The sequence below is a fragment of the Hermetia illucens genome, chromosome 3 (genome assembly GCF_905115235.1).
Source record: "Hermetia illucens chromosome 3, iHerIll2.2.curated.20191125, whole genome shotgun sequence".
In the NCBI taxonomy this organism is placed as follows: domain Eukaryota; kingdom Metazoa; phylum Arthropoda; class Insecta; order Diptera; family Stratiomyidae; genus Hermetia; species Hermetia illucens.
The window spans coordinates 179,300,093-179,323,288 of NC_051851.1; the positions used below are offsets into that span (position 1 = coordinate 179,300,093).

Sequence of the window (23,196 nt, forward strand, 5' to 3'; positions counted from 1 at the left end):
GAAATTATTTTCAAGGTGCCAGAACGGAGGATGCAGAAAAAATTAGAATGGACCTTGTCCATTCGAAGCTCTGGAGCTACACCTTTTAAATTTTTGCCAAGGAGTTAGCTCAAATTAATGACTCATCAAATAGTAAAGTTTAATGTCACGTTTTATTAACTTTGTGGGTGTGTGGTTTGGATCCTGGCCTTGAGTTTCGACCGGACTAGTCAAAGTTGGGAGGATAGTCGTACCATGGCCTCCCATGCAAAGGAAAGGAAGACGGGGACCACTCGTCGCGTAGGTGCCAGAATTGGCTCAAGGCTAGTCCTTCCCCGTTCATCCCGCGCGGGTTAGTTTTCTTTGTGATTTCATCCCCTCCCTTATTAGGCCGTTTGGCAGTTTAGCTGGGTTGGGATTAAAATTTTCGGTGGTATCAACTCCCCTCGATACTTCACGTCTCTATTAGAGTAGTTTACCCCGTGTGGGTTTAGTTTTTTAGACTATCAAGGCACGTGATAAAATCTCTGTGTCCTGACAGGGAGATACGAATAAGTTTCCCCAACACATTAACATTAAATTGGAACCAAAAGACCTGTTAGTTGAGCCTGGATGTAGAAATTCTGGTTACAAGCATCTTCATAAACGAGCGCGCCTAAGATGAGTATACTGATGTTCGCGATTATTAAGCGCGAAGAAAACGTTCGTCGAAGTCCTAAACTCAAGTCTACTTGCCTGTAGCCATACGTGCGGATCGACGAAGAATTTGCTGCCGCGAATTTCAATGATTGTGGTATTAAATTTTTATTCCGGCATACGGAAAGACCCGAGACTTGGACGCCTGTATCGGCCAGGTAGTTGCGCCGGCTCAAACGGTCGTAAATTGTGAGGCGATGTGGTGCTGTATTTCGGGTAGCAGTCGGCAGGACTTCCGGCAAATCTGATTTATTTGGTGAGAAATTGCAGGGGCTGCTACACTTTGTAGTCTTTTCAGCGAACCTACAGTGCTATCACCATGTTGCGATACTTGCCGAAGGTCCCGACGACATACTAACCGATTTCTTATTTCGAGAGGGGGATCTAGACCTTGATCTAGTCCTACTCTCTGAATGCAAAGCACCGACGGCCTCTGCCAACTTAGATACTTGAATTGTCGCGGGACATCTTAACAACCATGGGTCGCAGGTGGACCTCATGAATTTTGTCCGCGATGACGACTAGCGTATCCAGAGACCCCGAATCCGCATACGTCAGGATGGCCCGGAAGCGTATGCAGCCACAAAGTCTATAGAAGCTCGGTGCCGACTTTATCACCATCCAACTACTTCATCTTACACAGCAGTCAGCCAGCGTTAGCTCTGCCAGTAAGCGGTTAAATTTAGCCATCTCACTTACTGACAGGCGTTTTACGAGCTGTTCTTTCAACCGCTTGTAAGAGCAGTCCTCGAGGACGTCGGGGACAAACCCAACTGGATACTCGTCGAGCCCGACCAACGCATAATTACAAATATGCAAGCCACTCAGGCGGGTGCATTTCATTCTGTCGTGAATTGCATCATTCTCGTGCGGAGCTCGGACGAATCCTCGCTAATCTGTTTGCGCCTCACCAATATTATAGTCAGTATTCTTCTTCTCAGCAAGCTGCTAAGGGGCCATTTGCTTTAAAAAAAAAATGTCAAAATCAGGTGAGATCCGGAGGAAGAAGTTGCCTTTCTCCGTAACAAAGTCGCTTTCTCTGAGATGAACACCAGATCTGACGCTTCACCGGTTCTAACTACTGCAGCGTCGAATTATATCATCGGTGCCGCTTTCGAAAAAAGGATCCTTGAATGTGGGGGCAACTAACCTTCTTCTTTGGGAAACTTTCCGAAATCGAGAAGCGCTACAGTGTCTACGAGTGGGAGTGTTTGCTTATTTATCCGACATAAAAGAACTAGCTTAAGCTGACTTCTGCAAAGGTTTAATACAATATGGTCGCTGGCTCTCACGCGACCAGGAGCTTGAGCGGCAAAGCTGGATCCTCAAGCGCTTGTAATCACCGGCTTCATCCAGCAGGGACAGTGAGGCTCTACCTAACACAAGCTCTTGGTCGTTCGACTGTCCAGGCTCTACATAACCTTTCAGATCTAAGAGTCAAGGCAAAATCATCAGGTCTACTCTGGCAGGCACATTCCAGAAGATTTGCTTCTGTGAGTTCTATACATTAAGAAGCACTTGCAGTTTCCATACACCGGATATTTGGATTCGAGCGAACGGCTCGAAGATGACGTTTTGAAAATATATCCCTTGCTGTCACTGCAATCGTATATACCATGAATCATATAGTACACACACCTAAGGGAAAAACAACTTCCAGGAACAATTGTTAATATATCCTAATAATGACCATTTTCCACAGAATTCTTAAAACCTCCTTCCACATTTTATGAACACGTGAATCACCTCAAGGGAGATACGACTAGTGAGCAAAATTTTACTGTTTGCCGTTGCCAGTCTATTTTTATTCGATGGGGGTATATTTCCACTTATGTTGAAGTGGCTTTTTGCCATTTTTTCACCAGAAAAAAACCTTTTTTGATTGATTATAACTCCGACTGTTTGACACGCGAGCTTCATAACGGTAGCCACAGAATGAATTTGTCTATAAATATACACAAATACTGTCTATGGCTGGGAACGTTGAACCGAGACATGTGAGCAATTTAGAAAAATTAAGTAGCGCTTCCATGAATTCAAGTAAGTTGAACATTCGATGGAAAGGATCTCGTTGGATGATATGGTCACAGGACCTATCTTCATATCATGATGTATGCCAGGTTTTTTATGAAGTCAAGTACAATGGATTCTTATTCGGATTTCGAAGAATCAGACAGAGATACTACGAAGAGATCAGATACCACATTGGACTTCTGTCCAAAAGAAACTACACGAACGGACCACTGATATTCCTAGGAGCTCTGCGCCCTGAAATATCATCGAATTCTATAGAAAACACAAATACTTTCAGGCTTGACTGAGCTCTCTAACCCAAGCATGCTAGAAAGCAGTGGAAAACGTTGGTATTCCTTTCTCTAGAGATGAGAAGAAATCTTGTAAACGGCATAACGCATTCACCTTAATCGATTTCCACGAAAATGGAAATTAAAGAAAGATAAGCCAGTATTTAGGTCCACCTTTCATCCTACAACGATATTATTCCAAAGAATAAACATGAATATCATCCTCCAATTATTCAAGCAAATAAACCCTCAAATATCACCACATACCACACTCTTCAAAGAAAGTAAGAAAAAACTCCATCGTCTGCTCCTTCCCATTGAAAATTACCGAGCACACTTAACTTTTAACGAGATGACACTCAGACACGTCTTTATGGCTTCTCAATTTTATCAGATACTCACTGATCTATAAACCAAATTTCATGTTAAGTGCTATCCTGACACCCATCCAACCAATAATGATGCTCTCATCTCTAAAGAGGCGTCAGAGCTGGCACCAACTTCTACCAACTTTTCACCATCGATACCATTCAAACATCGCACCAACTTTTGTTCACTTTTTTTTTTGTGCTCCATGTTCTCGTTGTTCGCTATTTGCAGCCATGCCGATTTCGTATTATTAAACAATCAATAGAGCTCAAAAACTTTTAATATATATTTTTTGTTGGAACTTCATTTTTCCCGGAAGATAGCCGGGTGGGAGATTATAGACGAGAGGCCGTTCGGGAACTACATAATGGTCTGGGATCGAACCGGAGCAAACGACGCTCATACAAACATCAGAAGATTGGAACAAGAAAAGAGAGAAGTCAGGAGGAAAGTATTAGGGAAAATACCGGAAAAGAAAAGCTAATGTAGCCACCCCTTCATACATTATTATTCCCGGAGCACATAAATCATCGAAACATGAGTAGTTGGAATGGTCGATTGTGGCCACTCTCTCCATCTAAAAACGGGAAGTTATTAATGAAAATGATATTAAATTATCATTGAATACAATTAATATCTGTACGTATCATAAGGGTGGCTAACGGGTGGTGGGAAAACTCCAGGCAAGAAGTCATGGCGGTGAGGCCCAATTCAATTAGTCAGATATGATTATACACGTTATTATCTAAATTAGTTCGTATTGGATTTCAATCGGAAAAATGGACTAATGAATTCAGGGAATAGTTAACTTTCAATTTAGGAACATGCTTAGCCTAACAGTTCAGTATAGTACACAATATTTTACGAGTTAATTTGAATTTCAGCTATACGAAGTGGCAACAACTCCCCCGCAATGACGGTAGAACTACTATTAGGCGTCACCGATAGCACCAAGTAAGAGCAAGTTCTATAGAAAAGTGAAGTTAGATTAGTAAAACCACGAAACTTATTCAGCAACTAAGCCACCATTGGTACCACCCCCTTTATTGGGACACAATCGAACTATTTCTTTAGTTGACTCACTCATCATCTATTTGAAATTCAATCCATTCTTCCGTCTAGAAACCGTCTCAACGACGTTTTTCAACAAATGACACCAGTCGTTCTAATACCGCAGGATTAGTTCTTGAAATTCGTATCTTCTGAGTTTCAAAGATAATGGAGAGAAAGGGTGGTTCCAATTTGAATGACATATAGGGTTGCAATGTTCCGCCGAATATTTCATACATTGGGACATCTCCGAGGACTTTTAAGTGTCTTCGGTTTCCGAAAGGAGGATTAATGGAATTCGGGGTGACCCATGTTTTTTTATATGTGGTAATTGTTCTTCCGCTTTGGGGCTACTTCGCTAAATACAAGATTTGACATCTTTTCAAATGTCGTTGAGAAGCCAACTATAGTACTCTCTCTATCTTGTATTCCACTAGCAGGACCATCGAAAGTAGAGCTGAGAAAAAACGGAGGTGATTCTCTTCGGTCAGCTCGAAATAAAGAAGCTTCAAAAGAATTTGACTGACTATGATGATAACTAGGCTCGCACAATTTTCACCAAGGGCCAAGATTTTCTCCTTGTAATCCCAATTAACAGCAAGTATACAGCGATACTTAGGTAAACTTCTTTGCTCTCCATCTTTATAAAACCTCACGATTCTGCGACCATATAACGTGTCTTATGGAGGGGTCAGACAACAGGCAGTAGCAACTTTGGCATTAAATGAATACTAAATAGAGCCAAGTGTCAAAACGCACACTATTTTATGAAACCGTGCAAGGGGTGATGGCCAAAAGGGTCACGGAAAGCGTGTAGAAGCTAAACTACCAGTGTCGATCGGAGCAAATATTTAATAAACAATGGAAACCTACTTTTGCCACATATAATAAACTGCCTCGATCGTTCGCCAATTTTTCTGGAAGGCAAATATCACATGCATCATTAAGAATATTTTTTTTCGAATGATTGGGACCACGGTTACCAACCTCAGCGCTCGATAAAAACAATATATTCCTAAGTTTCTACCTTCAATGCTCAAAAAAGAAAAAATGCAGTGCGTACGTGGAAGAAATTTAACCCTAACCTTCAAAAAACACGTCCACGAATTTGACAGCTGTCAATTTATTAATTTGTGGGATAGAGTATTTTGAATGAAAAAACTTTTGTTAGTTTGTAGAAAATGGGTAAAAAATGAATTTCATGTGTTAGAAAAGCATTGGTTTTTGGGAAAAAAATACTGTTGAAGCCAAGGCTTGGCTTGATAAACATTATCTGGACTTTGTACGAGGAAAATCAACCGTTGAGAACTGGTTTTTAACTTTAAACGAGGCGAAACCAACACCGAGGACGATGCACGCAGTGGACGCCCCAAACAGGCTGTTACTGCTTAAAACATCAAAAAAGTTCAGAAAAGAATTTTGGATGACAGCAAAGTGAAGTTGATCGAGATCGCTGAGGCTCTAAAGGTAACAAAGGAACGTGTTGGACATATCGCGCATGAATGTTCTGGTATGCGAAAGCTCTGTTCAAAGTGGGTATCGTGCGAGCTTATAATGCACCAAAAACAACGAGTTGACAATTTTGAACAGTGTTTGAAGCTCTTCTTCCATAAAAAAAACCCGAATACGTGACAATGGACGCAATTTGGCTCTATTATTTCACACCAAAAATCAAAGCAATCGTTATTTGAATAAACTGCATGTGGTGAACCGGCTCCAAAGCGTTCAAAGACGCAACAGTCGGCTGGCAAGGCTATGGTATCAGTATTATGGGATCCGCGTGGTATGGTTAGTTTGATTTAGTGGGGGGAGTCGCAGCTCCAAGCACTCAAAATTTTGCTAGGCCCATTGTACTATCCCCGGAGATCGCATATTCATCGGTCTCTCGTCGACAGCGTTCGTAGGCTTTCACGAATCTGAGAAAATTCTCCAGAGACAGAGAATGCGCAGACTCTTCGCTAAAGAAAACCATACCAAGGTATCTTCGTCTGAGGTCTGAGGAGGATTGACAGCTGCATACGAAGCGCAGGGCGGTCTCCTTTTCCTGCTCACATTGGCTGCATATAGCCGAAACCACCACTCCGATTTTTTCCATGTGGTAGTTTAAAAAGCAGTGCCCCGTTAAAAACCCTATTAGGGTTTTCATGTCCCACTTCTCTATCGGCCTAGGGTTCCTTCACAAAGATTTTCGCCTGGCGACAGAAGTTTGAATCTCTCCATTGGGCTGTGTGAATCCTTGCCACTTCCCCTTTCAAAGTGGACTTGACAGTAGATCGCCGGATGACGAAAACTGATTCTGGCCATTGTGGATTTGGAACCTTTGCGAGCCAGTCTGTCAACTTCCTCATTACCAGTGATGTTTGAGTACCCTGGCACCCACCCACATCAAACACCGTCGGTGAAGATTATTAAGTCTGTAATCCCAAAAGATTCGTGGCCATTTATCGACCATTCTTCTCTTTCGGTGATTACGACAGAATATGCCTTTTCGAAGACGAATCTGAAAACTACATGATCGACGGGCATCAGAACCACCTGATGTTTGCCAGAAAATTTCCAGATGGACGCATGACCGTATGATTGGCCGCCTTTCTATGAGCCAACGATATCAAGCCTGATTTCCGTTTTACCTCCAAATGAATTGGGGATAATAAACTTAGAATTGCTTCGAGTGCCACGGTTGCCCCTGCTAAGGTGCGTAGCGTTTAACTGCCCCACCTGATGCTCCTAGTGAACATAACTAGTCCAATCTTCCTAGCGGTCATCGTGAGTCCATTGCGGAGACACCAACTGTGGATTAGATGCAGTGTTGCATTCAGGCGGTCACATACTGTGCCCGCAAACTTGCCGATAATTATTACGACTAGGTCATCCGCAAACGCTTGTGCGAAGACGTTTGTGCCCTCCAGGAACCATTTGAGAAAGGAAAAACTGTCAAAAGCGACTACTACATTGCAATACTGGAGCGTTTAAAGGAAGAAATCGCGGAAAAACAGCTCCATTTGAAGAAAAATAAAATGCTGCCTCATCAAGACAATGCACCGTGTCAAAAATTCATGAAAACGATGACAAAATTGGAAGAATTCGGATTCGAGTTGCTTCCGCATTCACGGTATTCTCCAGAACTGGCCCTCAGCGACTTTTTCCTGTTCTCAGACCCCGCTGGAAAGGAATTTAGCGCCGGTGAAGAGGGAACTCCCGAAACTAAGGTCCATTTTCAAGCTAAAGGCAAATCGTACTATAAAATGGTATAGAAAAATTGTATGACCGTTATAATCATTGTATAGGCCTTATTGAAAAATAAATTCATCAAATTATCAAAAAAGTCTATGCCTGCGGTCATAAAAAGAAACTCTATAAATGCATAGGACTATCAGAGAATCCAATTCAAAAGGCAGACGTATAAGCTCAGGAAATCCTGTCTAAGATGACGGACCAAAAGTAAGACTGCAGATTTGTTGTCTATTAGACCCGAATAATTTAGTCAGATCTAATAAGTATGCAAGATAACCGATTTATGCTTCTGACAAGCAGATTGACGGTTTATTCGCTGAATATATGCAGTCCCTCAACTTCAGCAGTAAGTGGAATTGCTTTGAACATTTTCAGATAACTTAGAGGCGTAACAGAATAGAGAATGAAAAAGAGGGAATTTACTCACTTACTATTATTATTGCATCCGAATGTAGTACTCATGTCCTCGTAAAATTGCACAGAAAGTTGCCAAAGTATTCGACATTCGAACAAATATTTAAAATTTAAGTTATCTAGTTCCTGAAATCTGGTAATATTAGAACATATCCCTTCCCAGGACCTTTCAACTGGCCACTCTCGCCTTCATGTCCTATACATTAATTCTATCCCCGAATTATTTACAGTAGAGTAATCACGTAGATGAGCCAGCCCGTGGTAATACCACTTTCAGCCAAAACTCACTGCCCGAAAACTATTGCGTTAATTGCCATGGTTTGCGCCTGAATATGATATAAACTAGAAAATATTCGCACTCATATAGCAGCCATCCCAAGTGTACTATAAAATTTATTGAGAAATTCGCGGAATTTCACTTCATTTAACTCTTACACGAGACTGTTGGCTTGGAAACGCAACAACTCCATGCCTATGTGTGCGACAAACATCCGTGCAAACTCAATTATTTGAAATCGCAATATCAAAATACCTCCCTCCTGATGTCCAACGATTGGCTAAACAAATCGCCATAATAAATCAGAATAATGTGACATTTCAATTAATATTTAATCGAATGAAAATGCACAACCGCATCGGACTATTCACTACTTCGTTTGACGACCATCCTGTGAATTTCGAAATTACAGCCCTAGTATGATTTTATTAAAGATCAATAAAATTGTTGGGATTGAAATGGATAAATCAGTCGACATATCTCCTACTGTTTAGTAGCAGCCAACCAGACCAAATGCATGGTACGCTAAAATTCCGGTGAATTTCCACGACAATTCGATAACTTTCATATGCCTTGTAATGCAGTATTATTTGGTTTAAGTTTTAATTAACAATTTATGTTCGTTTATCGAAATCAAATGTTTATTAAATATAAAATAAAATAAAAAATGTACTTACTCGATGCGTCCACAATATCGAAACTCCATGACAGCAATAGTAGCGATACAATTCCAACAAAAATAGCTGCTGGCAATGCTGCCATTTGCAGCCCCATTCTATTGATGACAACCACCCAAAATTATATTTATATCTATTCTTTCAAAAATTTCGTTCAACTTCAAGTTGATTCAATTTTACGTTCAATATTGTTGACAAGCGACACAGGCTCGATTTTGATTTTCAACTTTTCTCTTTTTTCTATGCTTATTTCGTTAGTTTTCAACTATTCGTTGAGAACTTGTTAATTTTGCCATTTGGGCAATCAATCGATTGAAGCGAATTCAAAAAAATTGAATTCAACTTTATGTTTTTCTTCTTTGTGCGTTTGTCAGCGCAGCGTTCACGGCTTACGCTTTTTCTTCTTCAGATGCATCATTCAACCAATATTGAATGTTTTGTTGATTGCGTCATTTGATTGAATGAAGATTGCATTCAACCGGTTATTCGATGTGTTGAGTTGAAACGGGAGAATGTTTTCGTTGAATGCCAAACCGATAGGGTTTGCCATTATATTCGTAGTTTGGTTTGGTTATATGTTGAAAAATCGATGTCCCATTTGAATCGCAATCAACCATATTTTGATGTGTATCAATGGTGTGATCAGTCCCGGTTGAATTCAAGTTGAATTCGAATTGAAGATAAATTGAATGGAGTTGAACGAAAGATGTTGAGTTTGTTAAAATGAAATGAAAAGAAGGGAGGGAAATGGGATATTACAATATGGAAGATTTTACCTGATAATTTTTCTTAATTGCATATTATTTTTAAAGAAATTAAACTAAATTTTATTATTTATATTGAACCAGGTGTACAACGTGGACTTCACGATCAATTTCACTTCTACTAATTTTAGTTATTACGCCATAATCGGCTTAGGAACTTTTTAAATCTGCACAAAACACTCAAATTACTTTGCCGTGTATTCTCATCACTCACTGGAGCTTTTAAACAATTGAAACACTGACACTTGCAAATCCTCTATCACAATAGGGCCAAAACTGCTATTCAAAACGACGACAAAACTTTGTGGCCCCAATCTAATTCTAGAGGTTTTCTGGCCATCTTATATTTATTTCATTCACAGCAAAACCTCTCTGACATTTTAATTCGTAATTGAAAATGTTTCCACCAGATTTTTCCAGTAGTCGTACCATTCTGCACTACAACTCCTCCTATTTCAAGGATTATCCACGATATTTACGAATTCGAACTACATCAACATTATCAACGATTTACATATGCACTATTCCTTACTATCGCCGAGTGTGGATGTTGCACATATCCCGGTGAAAACATGCATTCATTGCATTTTGTATGCATTACAGGAAGGTTCTCAATTCCTGATGTGCTCGAGATACTCATGCATGCTACCAGACGTGTCTGCTGAATGCATTTGTAGCACACCAGCGGAACCGAACCGACAGCAAAAGGGTGCACGTCGTTGAAAGTAATTTTTGGAAAATTTGCATTTAAATATTATCTAGGATGGAAGAGGTGTGATATTTAAGTTTTATTGGAATTTCTGGGAATTGTTATGTTCTTCTTGTTCAAACATTATTTCTGACACGTAAATGTTTTAAATATTCCGTTGACCGACCATTTTCAAAGTTATCTGGAAATTGAAGGATGAATTAGAAATACGAAGTAGCCAAAAGTGAGTGCCGAAATCGCTTGATGTGAACACAGCCTATTATTTCCATGTAGTAAGATTGATAGCAAATAAAAAACAAGTCGGGAAACCGGAAGCTTGACGCTTCAGGTATAAAAGGTTTTGTGTTTCCCTATGTGAGGAGCATAGCGTAGTTCTCCATTGGCTTATAACATTGACCCGAGATATTGAAATCGTTCAGTTCTGGGCAGGTTACTGCCATTGCCAGAACTGAGCGATTTAAGTATCTCGAAGGGCAGGTTACTGCCATTGCCAGAACTCAGCGATTTAAATATCTCGAGTCAACGCTATCAGCCAATGGAGAACTGCGTAATGAAATTGTTTCACGCATTAATGCAACCTGGATGAAGTGGCATTCCCCAACTGGTGTTCTTTGTGATCGACGTATCAGCGCACGTCCCAAATTTAAAATTTACTGCAATGTCGTCCGTCTGCCACTCTCTAGAGTTCTGAGTGTTGGCCGACTATAAAGGACAATGAACGGCGTCTTCCGGTAATGGGGACGAAGATGTTGGATTGCACTGGTGGCGTGACACGTTTCGATTACGTCTGAAATGAGAATATCCGCGATCGATATGGGTTTGCATCGATCGTGGAAAAACTGCAAGAGAGGCGTTTTCGAATTCAACAACCAGTATTGATCAGAACATCGAAAGCAATCGTACGCAACCAAAAAGCCGGCCAAAACAATGGTGGCTTGATACGCTGGATGGGGATTTAAAGGTCTCGCGATTACATCCTGGTGAGGCATGTCATAAAACAAAATGATGAAACCGATCATCACGAGCCGACCCCACTTGTGAACTGAAGGCTGAAGAAAAAGAAAAAGATGTGAGGAGCGACGAGTGCACGACAGCTCCGTGTAATATAGCTAAAAATTCCATTGCCCTCTATTTTCTAGAAAGCGATTTAAATAAATCATTTGATGGAAAGCCCTGTGTTGATAATGGTCAACCTCATACGCTTCACGCTCTCAGTTTAATATTATTAGCGAATGAAAACAATTTAACCAACATCAAATATAAACAAGTCGGGAAACCGGAAGCTGGACGCTTCAGGTATGAAAGGTTTTGTGTATTTCTTAGTACGTTAATGTTAATATGTTAATGTTATACCCTATATTACTGCGAAAATTCATGGTGCTAACATGAACTTAAGGGGGGTTTTGCAGCTAATTACTAAAAATTATGGTAATATACTATTATTAACTTTATTTGTGCAGATATCAGTATGGAAGGTATTTCGGAACCCAGGCACCATATAGTGGCAGCCTCCTGATTTTTTTCAGATTTTTCGGTTGAATAGTTTCTGAGAATGGCCCCCCTAAAGGAATGGTCACTTTCGACCCCCGCACTCCCCACCTTTCCAACAAATGTCAAAACCAAGACCGGCTTCGAAAAGTACTAGCCGAGACCTTTAATTTGATACCCCACATGAGTATATTTGATGAAAAAAAAATTTACACCTCCCTTTTGCATGTATGGGGACCCCCCCTTAAATTCGACGTAAAAGGATGTAACTTACTGTATGCGTGAGCGTTCACAGTTCCCACCTTTCCACCAAATTTGGCGTCAATCGCTATAACAGTTTCTGAGAAAAATGCGTGTGACGGACAGACAGACAGACGGACAGACAGATGGTTTGAACGAAACCATGGGGAATTAAGCCACGAGTTAACACAATTCTTGAGTGGACATGGAGGTTATCGTGCTTATTTACATCGATTTGGTCACGACGAATCACCATGCTGCTCAAGATGTGGTAACGTGGCTGAGAATGCGGAGCATGTCATATTTGATTGCCCCAGGTTCACCGCGCACCGAACAAGAATGGAAGCGGTCGCAGACAGGCGTTTAACACCCGAAAACATTGTGGAGTTTATGCTGGAGTCAACGGATGCCTGGAACCAGGTTGTAAGGGAACTGCAAGCTATTCACCAACTGCTTAGGCAGGAAGAACTACGACGAAAACAAGGAAGGGAGAGAACCATAATGAGCCGCAGCTAAAAGCTGATCCAGCCCCGCGATGCAATACTTGATAGGAGTTCCGTGGGGAGAGTGGAATGAGAAGGAGGTAGTTTTAGTGAGTAGAAGTCTCACATAACTGCGTGGCAGGAGCCAGCAGTAGGTTTTGAACCTTTCCACCTTCCAACGCCGAAAAAAAAAAAAAGACGGACAGACAGACAGACAGACGGTAAACCGATTTTAATAAGGTTTTGTGTTTACACAAGCACTTCAGTAGAAAACCTACATCCGGTGTCTACGGCGCGAGGAACTGAGAGAAACTGGAAATTTGACTACGGCCGGCCGGTCGGTGACACTGTTACCTAACTCTTCTAAAATACGTGGTAGGAAGACTTGGCTTAAAGAAACTTCAGCCGCAAAGGAGAAGGGACTGCAGGCTTGCCTGTCAGAACCTTCTTCTCCGCCTGTACCCGGAAAAACGGAAGAAAGGGAAGCTGGTGATGTGGACGCAACTGGTCTAACGCCGGTATGTGTAAATAGATCCATGCAGCTCGAACTCGGTGAACCTGGGAGGGCTTCTAGCCGGCAACAAAGTAAGGCACTGGGAAAGAAGGCGAAGTTTTTTGGGAATAAGGACATGGACGTTGCTACACCACCAAGTGTGGCGATATCCAGAGAAATCGGGCGCAAGAAAGTGGAACTTTCGGTGGAAAGTGAGCACAAGCTGGTAACCCATGAGAGATTCACAATGAACGGAGCAGGCTTTTAAGTTATATTAGACTGCACTTAGCCATACATAAGAGTTAGTCAAATCAACCTGCAGCTTACCAAAGCTTCTTCCTATCTACTGGCGGCAAAGCTGGTAAAGTTTTGGGACTGACCTTATATATTTCTGGTTCAAGAGCCATAGGTTCGTTTTAACAGAATCTATGGTATTGGATCAGCTAAGGGGACTAGGATCTTCTTCGATGAAAGATCCTCGAGACCGAGGGCCCGCGTTCTTCTGTCCAAATTGTTAGAGGCAACCATGCTCAGACAATTCTGTCCCCAGGACCTTGTTGACCGCAACTTATAATACCAGGTTAATGGTGAGAGGAGAAACGTCATAGTTGTCTCTGCATACTTACCCTCCGCCGGCGCAAGAACTAAGGGATTTGGTAGTGTATGCAGAATCAAGTGGCCTTGAACTTTTAATAGGTTGTGATGCGAAAGCTCAGCATATTTGTTGGGGCAGTAGCAAATGCAATCCTAGAGGAGAGAAGCTGTTTGATTTTATCACTTCAGCTGGTTTGATGACCGGAAACGTAGGGTGCACCCGTGCGGCCAAGAAGAAGTGAAGTAATTGACCTAACAATCTGCATTTCAAAGTTGTTAGAGTTGATTAGAAACTGGCGAATACTAGATGAAGTTTCACTCTCAGATTACCATTACTTAAAATGTAGTCTAACTATTGCAGGCCAACAGCCTGCAATACAAAGACAGAATCCTAGGAAAACGGATTGAACGAAGTTCAATGAACTTCTTGGCGGCAAAGATGAACTCCCTAGACGACTAAGGCCTCCTTTGGCGATGGAAGATCAATTGAACATTCTGAATCGCATATTTTTAGAGTGCTTTGAAGAGGCTTGTCCTGTTTCCCGATGGTAAATATTACGAGGCCAACGTGGTAAAACGGTTCCATGGTAGAACTGAGAACTGCAGTGACTGAGGAAATCAACCAGACGACTTCTAAATCGTACTTACAAAAGCAATAAAGATGAAGACTGGTTAAACTTCCGGAGCTCACAGCGTGAATATAATGGGCTCGTAAAACCTTCGAAACGAGACTTTTTGAAGCTTACTGTGAGGAACTGGAGGGTGAAAGGGAGACTTCCAGATTGTGCAGAGTTCCTAATAAGGAAATTGGGACACTGCGAGAGCGGTTGTTACCAGTGAAAAAGCGAGAGCTGTTATACTATCATTTGAACACTTCAAAGCACCTGGAATGGATGGCATCTACCCAGCAATGCTAAAGGAAGGTATAGAACACTTAGAACAACTTCTGAGAAATATTCTTCGAAGATGTCTTGCTCTGGGCTACGTGCCTTCCTCTAGGCAAAAAGTGAAGGTAGTCTTCATACAAAAACCTGGGAAAGATAACTATTGTAATCCAAAGAACTTCCGGCAAATCAGTTTAATATCATTTTCGCTGAAATGTCTGGAGAGACTGGTTGAGCCTCACATTCGCGAGAAAGCGGTAAAGTCGCACCCCCTAAATGAAAACTAACATGCTTACCAACGTGGAAAATCCTGTGGGTCTGACCTTCATCCTTTAGTTTGAAAGATAGAGGATGCAACTCTGGGGGTGTTCGTGGACACTGAAGGGGCTTTTGACTGTGCGTCCTTCCCAAAGCTCTGTGATGCCGCCAGAGCGCATGGTGTTGACGCAACTTTAATAAAGAGGATCTACGCTATGCTAACGCAGAGATTGTTGTGTGCTGAGGTGGATGTTGATGGACGGAAGCGACGAAAGGCGGCCCTCAATGAGGTGCGCTATCGCCACTTTTGTGGAGTATCAACTCACCACTATGCGAACTGCAAAATCTGCCAATACACGTGGATAACGTGACTGTGCTGGCTGTTGGTCGAGATCTCAGAACGGAGTGTAGAAATACACAACGCGCCGTTGATTTAATTGACAGTTGGTGTCTCAGGCATGGACTTTCAGTAAATCCAAATAAAACCGCAATGGTATTATTTAAAAAAAAGTAGAAACTGAATGGTCTTTGCCTTCCAGAGATGAGAGGTACAACCCTTCAACTCTCTGAAGAAGTGAAATATTTGGGAGTTATTCTAGACAAGAAGCTTCTTTGAAATATATGTGTAGAGGTAAAGAAGAAAAGAACTCTCACTGCTGTGTAGGCGAACCTTTGCCTCGACATGGGGACTTAGGCCTCAGGTAGTAATGTGGATATACGTTGCTATCATTAGGCCGATGTTCCCTTATGCATTCGTAGTGTGGTGGGCTAAGGTGAAACAGAAGGGTTTTCCCTGTAAACTAGCCATACTGCAAAGTACTGTATGTCGGGATATCACCTGTGCCATAAGCACTACATCCGGCGCAGCTCTGAATGCATTTGCATCCCTTTGTTTATTCAGAGCACTACAATGAGAGCAGCTCATATACTAATTCGATTCGGTCTATGGGAAAACAATGGACGTTACATTGGACGAGTTATTGGGAGAACTGAATCTCGTTTTCGTAATGCCTTCCGATTCTCAGATCCCCGTACATCTGTTTGGTAGAAGATATGATGTTATATTGAAACGGAGAGAAAACTGGGACAAACCAGAAGAATGCGTGTCAGGATATACTGACGTCTTCTATACCGATGGCTCAAAAACAGAAAGTGGTTCTGAAGCCGGAGTCTACCTTTCAAATAAAAACGAGAAGTGGGCTTTTCCTTTGGAACAATACACAACGCTCTTTCAGGCTCAAGTGTATGCGATCCTAAGAGCGGCAACCCGGCTGATTGATGAGCGGTTAAAGGGCAGGCGCATCACAATCTGGAGCGATAGTCAAGCTGTATTGAGGGCGTTGAATAGTACTTTGATGACTTCAAAAGTCGTTCAGGAATGTAGAAACCGATTGAATTCTGTTTCTAGATTCAATACGGTAGATTTACTCTGGGTACCTAGTCATTGTTGTGTAGAGGAAAATGAAATCTCGGATGCCTTAGTAAAAGAGGCTTCAACTTTCCCCATGCCCGGACCGGAACCAGCAATTGAAGTGTCGGTAGCATTGGCTGATGCTGTTATTAAAAAATGGAACCACGCTTCCCATAATGACAGTTGGCGAAGCCTTAATGCTGCTGGACAGACCAAACTCTTCAGGTCAGAAACAAACAAACATACTGCAAAGTTTATCTTGTCGAAAAGCAGAAAAACTTGCAGAAGTATTGTAGGCAATCTGACTGGCCATAATTCACTAGCTGGGCATATGTTCAGAATAGGAATTATCCAAGATGATACGTGTCCATCCTGTAATGAGCAAGCGGAATCCACGGAACATTTTCAATGTGAGTGTCCCGCTTACGGACGCATCAGACATCAGATTTTTGGTGCTGATGTGCTCCAACTGCAGCGGATAGCATCACATCCACTAACTGAAATCCTGCGATACATAAACGAATCCGAGATATTCTGTTAGACGGGGAATTGAGTACAATGGACCACTATAGTCTGAGTACTCAGAGGCTTTGCCTCTCCCCCACCTCAAACACACACATACACATAATAAAGCGATTTCCACCAAACTTGGTAGGATCATACTCTATGCTGTACCCTATATGTTTCGTGCTAGAATGAACTTAAGGGAGATTTGCATTATTAACTCTATTTGAATGGATATCGGTATGGAGGGTATTTCGGAGCCTAAGCACCCTATAGTGGCAGCTTCTTGATTTTTTTCAGATTTTCCGGTTGGTTAGTTTCTGAGAATGGGTCCGTGAAAGAAATGATCACTTTCGCCCCCCGTACTCCCCACCTTTCCAATAAATGTCAAAACTAAGACCGGGTTCGGAAGGTACTAAGACCTTTCATGATACCCCACATGACTATATTTGATGAACAAAAAATTTACGCCCTGCTTTTTTATGTATGGGAACCCTCTGCTTAAATTCAATGTAGAATCATGTGACTCACTGTATGTGTGAGCGTTCAAGGTTCCCACCTTTTCACCAAATGTGGAGTGAATCACTACAACGTCCTCCCAGAAAAACGCATATGATGGACAGACAGACAGTAAACCGATTTCAATATGGTTTTGTTTTGCATAAAACCTTAATGTGTCTCCTGGTTTCAGGTGGAACTTCAATTAATCTTTTGGGGGAAGTTCAATATATTTGCCGAGTCGTTGCCTGCATGAAACTTCAGAGATACGTGTATGTACTACCGAGCTTGCAAGTTTCTCCGTACGTTAAATATCACATTGCCGACTACCGCCATTATTCATAGCGGTTTCATCTATCTTCTCAAATAACAAATTGAACTAATCGTTCTCAAATTCCTTCCTACTCCCTTTCCAAAGCTCTGGGAGCCCAAAACAAAAATATTTTATAAAACAACCTTAAATGCCTTCACACAACCAGAGCGGAAAGTAACTGATCAAAATAAAAAAAACCACCCCCACAATCTCCTACCCGGCTCCTCTTGTTCTCTTCTGCTACCGCGAAATCCTTGAATCCCCAAATCGATTGTGGGTCCAATAAATCAAATCACATTAAATCCTTTTTATGCCCGCATATTTTACCCATCGCTTATGGAATAAGATTCTCACCATCTTCACCGAATCGTTCAACCAGCGAGTGGAAAAGCAGGGCGAAAAATACTTTATAGCCCCTTCAAATGACATAATGTGGCCCACATACGTATTGATATCTACCTATAAAATATGTCAGAGTACATGCACGAATGGGACACAGTTGAAGGATTCCAACACTGCGGAAACTTTTCCAAGAAAAGATGTCATGCATTGAAATTTCCAAAGATGTTAGGCGGGCGAGGACTTTTGCTTGAAATTTAATGCGTTGAAATGTTCGCTATAATAAGACATTGTTGAAGTCGTTACAAAGTTACCTTAAAGGCACAAAAGAATCTGTAAACGTAATACATATTAATGTTGGATTTCGCCCCGTAAAAAATGTTACATATCAATCATATTCGAAGAGTAAAATTGATTGACTGTAGTTAATCGTATAAATGTGACCTTTGTGCTCTGAATACAGCGATTGTTGGAAGCAATGCCCTTTCGGATGGTAAATATTACGACGGCTCGATTCATTCCCTTTTGACATAAAGGAAAACGAGCCTCATTCCAGGAAAATGAACCGCCATACCTATATTTAGATGAACACAGTATGGAAAAAATGGGAAAGGCCATAAGTAGAAAGTTCAAACGAAGCCAAAGCCTATTATGGAACGAACTGGAAGTTTCGAGCGAATCAAATAACTTGAAGCAATACAAAGGGTTTGAAAGGAAACTTTTATTTTATTTATATTTCAAGTTTTGACTAGGCCGAGAATAACTTGAAATTATATTGGGTTTTCTCTTTTAAAAAGGCATAGCTTATGTAACATTTGGTGAACGTAAACGGAACGTGACCTGGAGAAATGTAACAATTGTGGATGACTGAAAAATGTTCTCGATTGTCTTCTGGGTTTTTATGTTCAGAAAAAAGAAGTAGCTGCATCTATAAAGCTTTATTAAATGAAAGTCGTTTGAAAAAAAAAATTCTTTTGGCCGCGAATTACATATGGTTCTGTTGACCCCTTTGAATCCCCTACAATCGATGAATCTACAAATGGGCAATTTCGTCCTGGATTAGAATCTACGTTAAGCAGCCATTCTGAGACAATGCTACCAGATCTACCATGTACTTGAATGTTGGTTGTCCCCAGAGGGTATTAACACGTTGACTGCGTAACCCTCAGTTCAATGGTCCCAGGACCACAAAGGCGCAAGATTTTTTTTTATCTTTTATCAATTTTCTTATTAGAGCCCAAGAAATAAACGGCAGAACTCCAGACGCAATTGCTTATTCGAAAGTCCAAATTCTGAACGATACTGAAAAGAATCTGACATTCCGCAATGTTCTGTGTAAAAAGGCGACGGAGAACAGACGAGTTAAGTAAGGGCTGAATGGAATTATCAAAGCGAGACGATAACTACCCCTGCCGTCAAGGCCGATCGGCCTGAAGAACGATGTCGTCCCTTGCGCGGTTAACATGTTAAGTAACCAATCTAGCAGCTTACTCTTTTCTCAGTTATGTTCCATTCGGTAATGGTTGACGGCATCCGACCGAAGTCTAACTCTTAGTTCACTAGAACTTGGGATTTACGTTGGCCAACTGGGCAAGCCAAAAAAACTAAATCTTCCCTTAAATTGAAGCCATAATTAAATGTGGAAATGCGGAAACTTAGGAGAATATTTTTGATTATAAATTTGGGCTTATGGAAAGAACACAAAAAAGGAAGCAAACTATGGTAGGTACGCATCAGCGGCCTCTCCGAGGAGTTCGATTGTTCAATAAGCGCTGTGGTCCGCCATTTTGATACCAGAAGTCTCTAAGGTCATGATTGCTGTGGAGAAAGCAAGACGAGCAGAATCCAGCCGACCCCGATCTTTAAAGCCAGTGCCTTTACGAAGAATGGAAGCTCACCCAACCTGCAAGCAGAGATCTCTTTGACGTCCCCTGCATATTTTTTACTTACTGTGTCCGCAACCTGCCTCTATCCAGAGTCATGCCTGAGAGATCCTCTCTCCTTTCCACAATTTTAATAATGCGAGTTGTAGGGTATGGTGAGTCTGATAGCATAATCCTTTGCAGGTCAGTGCGCTATATAAACCGAAGTTCTCTGGGTTCTCAAGTGATCTAAAAATTTTAGAAGGATTTTTGTAATATGCTTCAAGTGCTGTGGTTCATAGCGGGAAACCGAAGGCTATCTGCGTCATCATGATGAGATGCACTGTAAAACACCCTGAATCAATCTACCCACCTATACAGTTGAAGGAATTGAGAAGAATGAAGAAGAATGTAGTACTACTCCAATAACTGCTGAACCGGACTCGGGTGTAGATATGCAACGGAGGGAAATTTTTTGGAAGCTTAAGATATGTTCTTTCAGTAAAGCTGAACAACGTTTTTGTAAATTTGTAATTTTCAATACAGTTTATGGCCAACCCCCTCCACCTTCCTTACTCATTGCATGTAGAAACCGTTATTTTATTCAATTACAAGGCTTAGAAGTTCCTCTGTCTGCATCCCTGGGGAGGCAGTCTACAATTAATCCCAATGTGCTCCACCGATGTATCATCTGCAGCACATATTGACAGTCTTGTTTCTATACAGGTGGGCAATTTAGGGACTATGGTCCTCAGCCATTCCGCCGTAACCTACGTTACATTGTATACTGGCATAGACCTTGTGGAAAGTGATATTCCATCCCTTACACATATGACCAACTATAAGGCTCCCAATGATTTTCTGCTCTCACGAGTAAGTATTTGTTCCTAAAACAATCTGGGTGGAATGGTCAATTGAATACCCGTCATTCCCTTATTATTGTTAACGCCTGGTCTCCTGACACTTGCCTTCGCCCCTGACCTAGCTAATTTTCCTTCCTTTTGAATTTAGGTGCGGGTTTCTTTGAAGTATTTTTTACTAGTGGGTTGCTCTTTGCTGCTCCTCTTTTCTTCAGCTTAACTAACTTCCAAGAGATGACAATAAAAAATAAGGGAGAAGGGCGGATCACGGCAGCAAACAATGCTTTCTATGAAACCTTGCCAATATTAACATCAAGGATAATGGATAAGCACTATAATGGGCGGTGCTACTATATCGTAGTCTTCAAGCGTGCATCCTGACAAAGACATCGTAAAAGTTGATTGACTCATGTGATTGGAACAAGTCGGGTCAGTAAAGCACAATTATGGTTTGCACGAGATATATGATAAACCACAAAGTATATCATGTTCAGGAAGTTGGAATGGGCCGGGCGAATCAAGCGAATGGAGGATAAGAGAATTCACAAACGACTGCAAAAAGGCCCGCGTAACGCCAGCGACCAAGGGCATGGCTCCGTGTATGATGGGAAAATCAGTTAATACGGATAGTGGGACAACAGATTGCTATTGGATCTATAAATTAATTCGTGCCGTATAATAAGAGATGGCGTTATTATTCCATCGTTCCAACATTCTTTGGAAAGCTACTGACATTGTGCGTCTTTTTCAGTATATGTCATTCATTTGAAGTGTAGACAACCATAACTTTTTTTCACCCAAACATGTCGAACTTTGTCCCTGGAAAAGTGTTTTTGCGAGGAGTTCTTCTTCAGTGCTTTAATAAGAAGAAAACTGCTACCGAAAGTCATCGTATTTTGGTCGACGTTTATGGTGAACATGCTCCAGCTGAGCGAACGTGCCGAAAGTGGTTTGCATGATGTAAAAGTGGTGATTTTGACTTGAAAAACGAAGAGCGTCCTGGGCAGCCAAAAAAGTTTGAAGATGAAGAATTGGAAACATTACTCGATGAAGATTGTTGCCAAATAGAAGAAGAGCCCGCAGGATCTTTGGAAGCCCCTCAAGCAGGCATTTCAAAACGTTTAAAAGCAGCCGGATACATTCAAAAGCAAAGAAATGAAGAAATGCTGCTGGAACGCCACAAAAGGAAGTCATTTTTGCATCGGATTGTTAATAGTGATAAAAAATGGATTCATGATGGCACCACGAAGCGCAAAAAATCATATGTGAAACCCGGGCAACCAGTCAAATCAAAGACAAAGCCGAAAGTCATGGCACAAAGGTAGTGCTCTATATTTGGTGCGATCTGATGTGTGTGCTGTATTACGAGCCGCTAAAACCGGATGAAACCAGCAATTGAGAACGCTACCGAACACAATTAATCCGTTTGGAGAGAGCAGTACCCGAAAATCGCCCGGAATATGCGATCAAACATGAGCCCATAATTTTTCATCATGACAACGCTCGGCCTCACCGAACAAACACTATTTGGAAAACAGCGACTGGGAAGTTTTGGCTCACGCGCTTTATAGCCCAGATCGTGTCCCGTCTGACTACCATTTATTCCGATCGATGCAGAACGTCCTCACTTGAATAGGGTCCACATCAGAACAGAATATCAATAATTCACCATCATCAACGGCGCAACAACCGGTATCCGGTCTAGGCCTACTTTAATAAGGAACTCTCGACATCCTGGTTTTGCGCCGAGGTCTACCAATTCGATATCCCTAAAAGCTCTCTGGCGTGTCAGTGACAGTGTCTCCCTGGTCTTCTTTTGCTACCATAGATATTGCCCTTAAAGATTTTCCGGGCTAGATCATCTTCATCCATACCAATTAAATGACCCGCCCACCGTAACTTGTTGAGCCGGATTTTATCCACAACCGGACGGTCATGGTATCGATCATAGATTTCGTCATTGTGTAGGCTACGGAATCGTCCATCCTCATCTAGGGGGCCAAAAATTCTTCGGAGGATTCTTCTCTCGAACGCGGCCAAGAGTTCGCAATTCTTCTTACTAAGAACTCAAGTCTCCGAGGAATACATGAGGACTCGCAAGATTATTGTCTTGTACAGTAAGAGCTTTGACCCTATGGTGAGACGTTTCGAGCGGAACAGTTTTTGTAAGCTGAAATAGGCTCTGTTGGCTGACAACAACCGTGCGCAGATTTCATCATCGTAGCTGTTATCGGTTGTAATTTTTGACCCTAGATAGGAGAATCAATAATTGGCTTGATTTATTCTTGGCCGTCAACCCGACGGGGTTTTTTGGGATGGAATCCATAAATTACCAGAAATATGGGAAAAAGTCATAGATTCAGATGGGCAATACTTTGAATAATACCACTGCACGAATTAAGTTAGTTTGTTTAGTTATTATTCCACTTTAAATAATATTAAGCGAAAGGGGCTTTAGGGTTTCTTACCGGGGCAAAGCCAAATCGTCAGATGCTGCT

General features: G+C 41.6%; 1 protein-coding gene across 15 annotated transcripts in view; it reads right to left on the reverse strand.

Annotated features, from left to right (window-relative positions):
- Positions 1–23,196, reverse strand: part of LOC119652655 (tyrosine-protein phosphatase Lar) — a 994,202-nt gene that overhangs the window by 566,838 nt on the left and 404,168 nt on the right. For 14 of the 15 annotated variants that reach the window (XM_038056909.1, XM_038056910.1, XM_038056920.1 and 11 more), the window contains one exon: positions 9,000–9,402. In XM_038056909.1, the coding sequence (XP_037912837.1) occupies positions 9,000–9,096 (97 nt within the window). In that variant the 5' untranslated portion in view covers positions 9,097–9,402. Of the gene's footprint in view, positions 1–8,999; positions 9,403–9,775; positions 10,654–23,196 lie in introns of all 15 variants that reach the window. The other variant, XM_038056911.1, reaches the window with a different exon arrangement.